At 19.3% G+C, this 10,233-nt stretch overlaps 3 protein-coding genes across 3 annotated transcripts; 1 reads left to right on the top strand and 2 right to left on the bottom strand.

Moving 5' to 3' along the window:
- Positions 1 to 3,375: 3,375 nt before the first annotated feature.
- Positions 3,376 to 4,381, bottom strand: SRAE_X000010300 (Mitochondrial thiamine pyrophosphate carrier; the record flags this gene model as incomplete). Its single annotated transcript, XM_024644406.1, has 3 exons — positions 3,376 to 4,064; positions 4,110 to 4,215; positions 4,286 to 4,381. The coding sequence occupies 3 exons, from the start codon at positions 4,379 to 4,381 to the stop codon at positions 3,376 to 3,378; spliced, it is 891 nt and encodes a 296-aa protein (XP_024509968.1).
- Positions 4,382 to 6,022: 1,641 nt separating this feature from the next.
- SRAE_X000010200 (Inwardly rectifying potassium channel 3) lies at positions 6,023 to 7,761 on the top strand (the record flags this gene model as incomplete). Its single annotated transcript, XM_024644405.1, has 6 exons — positions 6,023 to 6,488; positions 6,548 to 6,560; positions 6,600 to 6,846; positions 6,898 to 7,299; positions 7,360 to 7,611; positions 7,663 to 7,761. The coding sequence occupies 6 exons, from the start codon at positions 6,023 to 6,025 to the stop codon at positions 7,759 to 7,761; spliced, it is 1,479 nt and encodes a 492-aa protein (XP_024509967.1).
- Positions 7,762 to 8,356: 595 nt separating this feature from the next.
- SRAE_X000010100 (Hypothetical protein) lies at positions 8,357 to 9,514 on the bottom strand (the record flags this gene model as incomplete). The annotated part of the gene is made up of 3 exons (XM_024644404.1): positions 8,357 to 8,625; positions 8,704 to 9,193; positions 9,245 to 9,514. 3 exons carry the CDS (start codon positions 9,512 to 9,514, stop codon positions 8,357 to 8,359), a joined length of 1,029 nt encoding a protein of 342 aa, XP_024509966.1.
- Positions 9,515 to 10,233: the final 719 nt, after the last annotated feature.

The following is a 10,233-nucleotide window of genomic DNA, read 5'->3' as shown; positions in this document are numbered from 1 at the left end:
GCACATCTTTTAAACAATAAAAAAAATGGTACATTAATTGAAATAAGAAATAACTTTCTTTTTTTTTCTGTTCTATTAAAGATGATTCCTTTCGATTAAGGTTGTGTTTGTGGGAGGATTATATAACAACCTTGAAATTAAAAATATTTTAATATTTTTTCTAAAATTTTTAATTATAATGTTAAATATAAAAAAAATAATGAAATAAAAAAAAAAATTTTTTTTTTAAATATTTTAAAATAACATAAATATATTTTATAATGTTAAATTACGAATTTTAAAATGTCAATTAATTAAATAAAATAATGTTAAATATGTTATACAGTTTTTATAATTGTATAACAAAGAATATCAAAAATTTCTGAGGAAAAAAATTAACACAAAGTACAATGTTAAATTATATTAGTAAAAAATAAGGATTATTATTTATTGTCTAAAGTACATTATAATATAAAACAAATTTTTTCTACTTCTATTAAATAAGACATATTTATACTTTTAAATATTTTAAATTATATTTTTCGTGTAAAAATTTTATCCAAATTAAAATTATAAATAATATTTTCTTAAAAAATAAAGTAAAAAAAATGACAAAAATAATAAGATTTCTAACATTAAAATTTTATGATTAAACTTATTTTTATAAAAAAAAAAAAATTTCATCATCACATATTTAAAAATAATATTTTAATTAATGTCATTTCAAGAAGCATTATACATTTTTTTTTATGTAAAATATTTCTACAAACCAATTTAATCAAAATAAAATATTAGTATTGTTAAGAGAAATTTTTTTACTATAAAAAAAAAAACTATTATTATCAAGTTAAAAAAAAATAAATAAATACATATATATTTTCAAATTAAATAATATTTTGTGTTTTTTAAACATAGATAATTGTGATGACAATACAATGTTTTTAAGGACAAAATTAATTGAAAAAATAAACTAATTTTAATGTCCTTTTTTTATTTAAGATGAATGATTAAAGATTAGAGTAATATAGTTTGTATTATTATTCTCTTTTTTTTTTGTTGATATCTATCTACCAAAAATTATTCTATGAGAAAATTATTATTTATTTAGTTATTATTAGAAGCAATAAGTTATTAATAATTTTTTTCTTACAAATGAAGTAATTTTTATGAATCAATTATTCTATTATTTTTATTTGAAAAAAAAAAGTGAATCAAAATAAAAGTAAATATAATATATTCTTTTTGTATATAATGTAGCATAACTTTTATTAATAAACTTTACTACAAATTATATACTTTAGTTAAAGAAATATCTTATTAAAATTAAATGTAATATTTATACAATGAAAATTAAATGTTACACATAAATAGTAAATTGACTAAGATTGTACTTAATTATATTTTTAAAATTAAAAGAGATGAGTTTAAATAGGAAGATTAAGAATAAAAATAATTAAATATACCATAAAATATTATTATAAATTATTTATCAAAATAAATTATTAACAAGCATATTTCTTTTTCATAATGATTAATCTTATAAAGTTTGTAATAATTTATTTAAAAATGACACATAAATTACTCTGTAAAAAATCATATTTTACAAGTAATAACAAAGATTAAGTAAATATACTTTATCGGTTTTTAAAATATAATTAAAAAAACAAATTTCATTTTAACACATATATGATATTATATATAAAAAAAATGATTTATAGCATTATTTATCAATTACTTTTTTTTTATTTAATAATTTTTAATAAAAGCTAAAATAAATGTAATTTTTTTTATACAATTAGAATATTAAAAATATAAGAATAAAAAAAAAACACCTACCTGTGAATGAATAGATTAGTATAGGAAGACATAAAATAAATAAATATATTTTATATGTATTATATATTTTGTTGAATGATATATTAATCGCTTTTGTATATAATCTTTTGAATTAAATGTAAAAATATTAAAAGATAAATTATTTTCAAATTTATCAAGACAAAAAAAAAAATAACTTATAAAACATGAACTATATTTATTGTTTTATTAAATATATAGACAGAAAGTACTATTTAAACTTATGATAGTTGAAGATGAAAGCTGTGCAAATGACCTTTCGATAATAGGAAAATTTATTTTATAGGATGAATTGGTGAAATATTTTTGTTAATACTAAGAAAACATAAGTAAAAGAATATATATATATATAAATAATATAAGATTGAAAGTTTTAGAAGAACACTTTATTAGATTCTTATATAGCTCTTTTAGTTAATTTTCTATGCCTAAGTATTATGGATGATTTAAACCATATGGTGTATTTATTCCTTTATAATAACTTTTAGAAGTTATGGGTGAAATATTAGATATTTATAAAGATGTGAAGTCTAGAATTTAAATATATTTTTTATATCATATATGACATTTCATTTCTTTGTATTCTTTTTAAATATAAGAATAAAACTTTTTTTTTTGAATAGTAATAATTTATTTTATATTTATATGCTATTTAATAAAATATTAAAATATTATTATTAAATAATTTTAAATTATAAATAAAATTTTTTTTTAATTTTATCAATAATGTTAAAAAAAAAGAACTAAAATAATATAACTTGATTATGAAAGATCATATAACTCAATATAATATAATGTTAAGAAAAAAGAGTATTTCTGAAGCATAATGTTTATTGGAAAAATAATATTTATGAGGGTAATTAAAAGTGAGGAAAAGATTTATTGATAATAACTTTTAGTTTAAAAAAAAATATATATATATACATGAATTTGTTTTGAATTTAATAGATTATCCATCTTCTAAATTGCTAGTGATGCTTTTTACTTTTATTTAAAATGACATAAGCTTTTTAGGAAGTATAAAACAGATGGTAAGAAAAGAAAATTATCTATATGTATCTTTAGATATTGTAAAAACAATTAAATATACTAATAATTTAAATTATTATTAACAAAATAAAAGTTTTATATATGTTTTAAAAATCAATTTAAATAAATATAAACATATACATATATGGTAAAGCCACTACAGATGTCTATTTTTTTTAAAAATGATTTTTATTCAAGATTATAATACAAAATATTGATATATTTTTTAACTCTTTTAATGTTTAACATTAACTTTATAAACCAATATATGCACTTTATAATTCATTTATCTTAACATATAAAAAAACAACTGTAAACTATAAAATTTATTAGAAATGTAAATACTTATTTTAACACAATATTATGCATACAACTTAATAAAGCGTAATTTGATGTAAATTTTTTTTTTGTGAATTAAACCTAGTAATTTTTAAACCCATTATTACATTTTAAAAATTTAAAAAAAAAAAACAAAATATATTAACATTAATAATATACCTATTAATTTTCAATTTATTTTTTTCGAAGATATTCAGCAAATATTTCAAATGTACAAAAAGATAATCCTGCCATTGCACTTGCTTTTAATACAGAAGCAACAAGACCCTTGTATAATCCAATGACTGATTCTTCATGTATTATTTTTCTAAATGTTCCAATCATACCAATATATTCTGTTGTTTTACCAAATCCACGTCTATCAGAAGGTAAAACTTGCATTCTATGTCTAACAACATCAAATGGATAAACAAGAAATTTTGAAAAACAACCTGCTAATCCACCACATATAACTGATCCTATTGATGAGCTATTGGTTGATGTCGCATTATCCCATAAATTACCTAAATAATTATATGATAAAAATTGTAATCCAGTATATGGAGCTGTTTGCGTTAGTGATGCTGAAAGTCCTTTATAAAAACCACGATATCCTTCTTTTTTAGATATTTTTTTTGTAGCATGAAAAATATTTTTATATATCTTTGGAGTTCCCTGAGCAACCATTTTTGTTCTAATAACATCTAAAGGCATTGAAACTGTAATACTTAAACAACCTGATAATGAACCAGCAAAAAAATCACTTATTGTTTGGTTATCTTTATTATTATTAAAAATTTTACTAAAATATTTGGCAAATTGAATGTATGTTGAAAATTGAACAACTGCATATACTTGGGACAATAATTGTGCTGGTGTATGACCTAAAATTTTTTTTTTATTTTTTTAAATTATTAATAATTTTATACCCTTCCAAAAAGCTGTTATTCCTTCCTCTTTATATATTGTTTTTATACTTTGAATAATTCCATTATATTTTCCACCACCTTTTTTAAAAGTTGATTCCTCTTGAAGCTAAAAAAAATTTGTATAAAAATAAAAGTAATTTAAAAATTGTTGATGATTTTTTTATAAAGAAACTTACTTGATAACGAATTTTTAAAACATCCAATGGTTGAACAAATAATCTTGTAGTTGTACCTGTAAGAAAACCAGATGTAATACTCTCATAAAGAGTCATTGATTTCATGTCTGGACGATCTGGATGTATACCAACCATTTCCCTGAAAATAAAGGTAAAGTAAATAATTAATATAAAATTTTTTTTTCTCAATTTATTATTAATTTTAAAAATAATAAAATTGCAAAAAAAATTAACATACTATAATTATTTTTAAGAAACATTTTAATATATTTGAATAAATTTATATTTTGAAAAATTGAATATAATTGGTAATTAATATATTAAATTATTTTTATAAATATTTTTGTTATTTCTTAGCAATAATTCTAACATAATTATTTTTCTATTATTGTTATTTAAATTTTTGATTAAGATTAAAATGTAAAAATAACATTTATATAAGCGTCTCCCCACAATATTCTCTTTTTGAGATAAAAAATTTGCTTAACTCTAATTTATTATAATTAATTGTTATCATAATTATTTTTCCTTGAAAAAATCAATCAACGAAAAAATTTTAAATTAAATTAAAGGGTATAAATTATAGTTTAAAATAAATAAACTATGTAAAAATGAAAATTTGATATAGAATTTTTTTAATGAAAACAAATTAATAATAAAAATTGATATAAATGAATATACCTTGAAAAATGAAGTATCTAGCTTGTTTTTTTTTGTTTTTAAATTAAATAAGAATAAAAAAAATGTTTGATAATTAGAATAAATCTTCTAAAAATCAAATAACTTGAAAATAAAAAATCTGTAATTTTAAAAAAATATGAAAATAATTTATTGTATAATATATAATAGCTTTTGAATGAAAAATAATTATACAAATATACCACTACAATATTTTGTTAAAAGATTATTTCTTGAATGAACTTACTAATTAACACAGTGAAGAAAAATGTTACTCACACATAGTCCTACTTGTTTCTTTAAGTTGATTACTACATATATATTTTTATATAATTAACCACCCTCACTTTTAAAAGTTTTATCAGTTCCCATTTTCTTTATACATTATATAAATTTACTAATTGATAGTATTTTTTTAAGAAAAGATCTCGTTAAATTTCTTAAAGTTAAGTTTTATTTTATTTTTTTTTTCTTTTTTACCTTTTTATATATGATTATTTGATTTTTATTGCTTTTTATTATACGACAAAAATAAAAAATTGTTGTATTTTATTTTTGCTTTTTTCTTAAAAAAAACTTAATTTTTTTTTAACAAAATAGTTCTAATATTATATATCTTATTGAATTACTGGTAATTGACATAATGGTACACAACGTAAGATTTGTCTGAATATTTCTATACACCTCAAAATTTATTTTACAATAATGTATTTATTTTTTCTAATCTGTCATGAGTGTGATTTTTTTTATTAAAAAAAAAATATATATATATATATATGATAAAAAAATATGTTTATTGTTAATTTATTTTTTTCTTAATGTGTTGTATAAAGGTGACAAATTAAATATATATAAAGAAAAACCAATAATTATAAGGGTATCTTTTTTTGTATTTTGTTTGGTGATTTAGTAAGAATAAGATTATTTTTTGATATTTTTTTGTCAATAATTTTATCTTTAATTTTATTTATCAGTTATTAATAATATTATTTTTTTTTACTTAAAGATTAAATATTATTTTAAAGTTTATTTTTTATATAATAATTATATATTTATTTTATGTATTCTTTGAAAGAAATGCCTCATAGTTTTCTGGAGAAGGGTAAACAATTGATGGAAGAAAGTTATCTTTCTGATGATAATCCTCTTCTATATCATAATGGAAAATCTTTTAATGATAGTGAAAGGCAACTAACTCATAGATCAAAATTAAAAAGACAGAGAAATAGACTTGTACAAAAACATGGAATTTGTAATATATCATTAGTTAATGTACCAATGCAACATCGTGGTTATTTTAGAGATATTTTTAATACTATTCTTGAAATTAAATGGCGTTGGTGTATTTTCTTTTTTTGTATGTCATTTGCCATTAGTTGGCTATTTTTTGCTTTAATTTATTGTATCATTTCTATTTATCATGGTGATTTTGAACATAATGAAGAAGATTGGAAACCATGTGTTCAAAATGGGAATTCTTTTTTAAATATTTTTATGTTTTCTTTTACATCGCAAACTACAATAGGTAAGTTTTATTTTTTATAAATACATATTATATTTTATTAATTAATTTAATTATTATAGGATATGGATATAGGTAAAAATTTGTTAAAAAAAATTTATATACATATTATAGATATCCAACTGATTCATGCCCTATAATAATTTTAATTATGATGGTACAATTTAAATTAGGTGTTATATGTCAAGCTTTAATGACTGGAGTTATTTTTGCCAAATTAGCACGTCCAATCAAAAGAGCAGCAACAATAATATTTAGTAAGAATGCTGTTATTTGTATGAGAAATGGTAAATTATGTCTTCTATTTCGTGTTGGTGATATGCGCAAAAGTTCTTTAGCCGAAGCTCATGTTAGATTACAGGTTAATTTTTTTTTATAATAATAATTATATTTAATTTAATATTATATTTAGATGATTAAAAAACATACAACAGAAGAAGGAGAAATTTTACCATTTCATCAATATGATATGAATGTTGGATATGATTTAGGATTAGATAGAGTTGTTGTAATGTGGCCTATTACAATTTGTCATATCATTAATGAAGATAGTCCATTATATGAAATGTCAAAAGAAGATTTACAAACTTCACAATTTGAAATTATTGCTATTTTGGAAGGTGTTGTTGAGTCTGTTGGTTCAACAACACAAGCAAGAACTAGTTATCTTCCAAATGAAGTTTTATGGGGAAGAAGATTTGATAAATTGGTTACCTATCAGAAAGATAATGGAGCATATCAAATTGATTTTGGAAAATTTCATAATACAATTGGTGTTGATACACCTACTTGTTCTGCAAAAGACATTGATGAGGTAATTTTTTTTATATATATAATAATATTAATATTAATTTAAATATATCTTTTTTAATAGAGTGAAGTCGATAATATAGATGGAATATCATGTAATATTCATAATTTTTCACCATATATTACAATTGAAGATGTTCCTGATTATGATGTTTCAACATATCTTCCCAGTGGAACAGACAGTAAAATAACATCTACTGGACAAATACATGAACAGTCATCGGACGAAAACGAAAAATTTTTAACAAAAAGAAATAATCAAAGAAAATATTCTTTATCAGCACGATCTACAGTTTGTTTTCCATCAGCACATAAGGTAAATTATTTATACTTAATTAATTTTATTACTTAACAAATTATATTAAAGCTTTCTGTTCGAAGTTCACGTTTTTCTACATACCATCCATATCAACTTTCAGCAGGTAAACGATCAGGAAGTGTTCATTTTGGACATGACATATTTTAAATGAGTTATTTAAAAAAATTTTTTATTTTATTTCTATTTTTCTCAATAAAAGAGAAATAATGAAGCAATACATATAATATTAAAATTAATTGTTATCTAATAAAACAGTTAAAATAATGGTTTTTTTTATATCATATATAAGTATATATTAATAAAATTAGTTATGATTACGAAATGAAATATTTTTTAATTTTTTTTTTTTGAATATATCTTTCTTTGCAACATATAATAAATATTTTTTCTTCTTTGAAAATTTAAATAGTAATTTTTTAAAAATTATTAAAAATAATATTTCTTCTTTTATATATATATTCACAATTAAGGTTAACCATATAAAGCATAAAAATGATTATCAATAGAAAAAAAGAATTTTCTCCCTTTTTGAGAACATCATTATTTCAAAAAAAAAAGATGCATGTTAACTTTAATAACCATAATGTAAATAATTCACAGAAAGTTATTATTGTTGCATTTTTTTTTTCAATTTAATTATCACTAAATATTTTTTTGTTAAAATATTTCTCATATCCAAATATTTCAGACCCATTTACAATTTATTTTGCACAATTTGTAAAAAAATAAAAACAAAAATAGACTATAATTCTATAGATTCTTTTGTTGAATCAATTTGATCAGAAATTTCCTGAAATTCATCCTTTATTTTTTGATCATCATGTTGTTTAACACTATCATATCTTTTTTGATTTACTATTTTTTCTTTAAATAATTTTTTTAATGCTTTTCTATATGGTTTTAATAAAAGTAGTGTTGTTAAGGCATTAGTTAAAGGATGCAATCCAATTATAGCATCTCCTAATATAAAATAACTGATATTTAATTGAAAACCAAATAATAGACAAACATCTAAATAATAAGTAATTTAATAATAAATAAAAATAAATTAGGTATAAAATAGATAAATATATTAGAATGTTAACTTACAAACAGCATAATATGGTGCAGCAAGTATAAGTGGCATAAATGCTTGGAGCATATAAATAAAAACAATAGTTTTTTGTTGCTGTAATTGTCTAGGATTAAGTGTTCTACCAATTTGTTTTCTAGTTGATTTAGATTGTCTATGAATAATAGAAGATAGAACAAAAAGATTACATACAAATGAGAAAATAAAAAATGATGGTGCTAGTATACAGAAGAAGAAAAAATTTGAATATGGTGATATACGTATATATTCAAACATATAATCATATAAAAGTGTTTCTTGAAGAAATAAATCATAACATCCCACAAGAAGAGGTACAATAAAACAAATTGAAATAATTTTTGTTAATCCCGTTGGTGTTAGGGTATAATTGTGACAAACCATTAACCATTGATCTATTGCTAATACTGGAAATAGGAAGTAACATACATATGTTGTATTATATAATATTGTTCGAAGAAATGATGCAAAAATTAATGATAATTTCATCTTAAAAATAAATTTTAATTAAAAAAAAAATAGTAAAAATAAATAACTTACATCATGATATAAAGCAATTAGGTAAACAATATTGACAATTAAAAAAAAGATAAGACCAAATAAGTTTGCTAATGTCATTCCTAATGTTGGATATTTTATTCTTGCTGTTATTAATCCAGGTTTTATTGATAAATAAGCTAACAATCCATTTGGTGGTAATGCCAAAATATATAAAAATATATAAAAAATTGAACTTATAAGGTAATCTTTTCCAGCAGTCACATAACCAGTAACACTAGTCATATTTGTAACTTCTTGAAAAATACCCATATTGTTGATATTTATTTCAAAAAAAACAGTTAATTATTTCGAAAAAATTAATTAATGTATTTATTAGCTAAGAAAATATAAATTAAAATAAACCTGAAAATAAATTTTTATATGTTGTAAAAATATTAAAAAGATAAAAAAAATCTGTATACGAAGAAAGTGAGATAGAAAAATAAAAGAGTAGAAGTTATTTATAATAATTATTTATAAGAAATGAATAATAACGTTAAATGAAACATATTAGATGTATTAAGATTAAAAAATGCATAATAAATATATGTTGAAAAATTATATAAATAAAAGTTTCCAATTTAGTTTAATCCAACAAAAAGAATGTATAGTAGTGATTTAAAAATTATCCTAAGATACATCATCATTTATCAAAAATATTATCATATATAATTTTTGTCCTACTTTTTTAAAAATTATTTTTACAATTGGTAATAAAATAAAAATGTAGTTATTGTCATTGTAGTATTTTAAAAAAAATCACATTTAAGGATGTAAAACAATTTGAATACAAAAATTTTTAACTAAAATTTACACATGGGAAAAGTATAAACTGACTTTAAAAATGATTTATAAATATGTATATACTATCTTTAATCTTAAAAAAGCATATATAAAGTTTTTTTTATTTGTTGATTAAAAATGTTTCTCCTTAAAATATAAAATAATGATATTTTTATACTTGGAATGTACTATAAAAAAAGAACCAT

Source organism: Strongyloides ratti, assembly GCF_001040885.1.
Source record: "Strongyloides ratti genome assembly S_ratti_ED321, chromosome : X".
NCBI classification, from domain to species: Eukaryota; Metazoa; Nematoda; class Chromadorea; order Rhabditida; family Strongyloididae; genus Strongyloides; species Strongyloides ratti.
The sequence above is the reverse complement of the archived record's forward strand: the minus strand, read 5'-3'. Positions and strand labels throughout refer to the sequence as shown.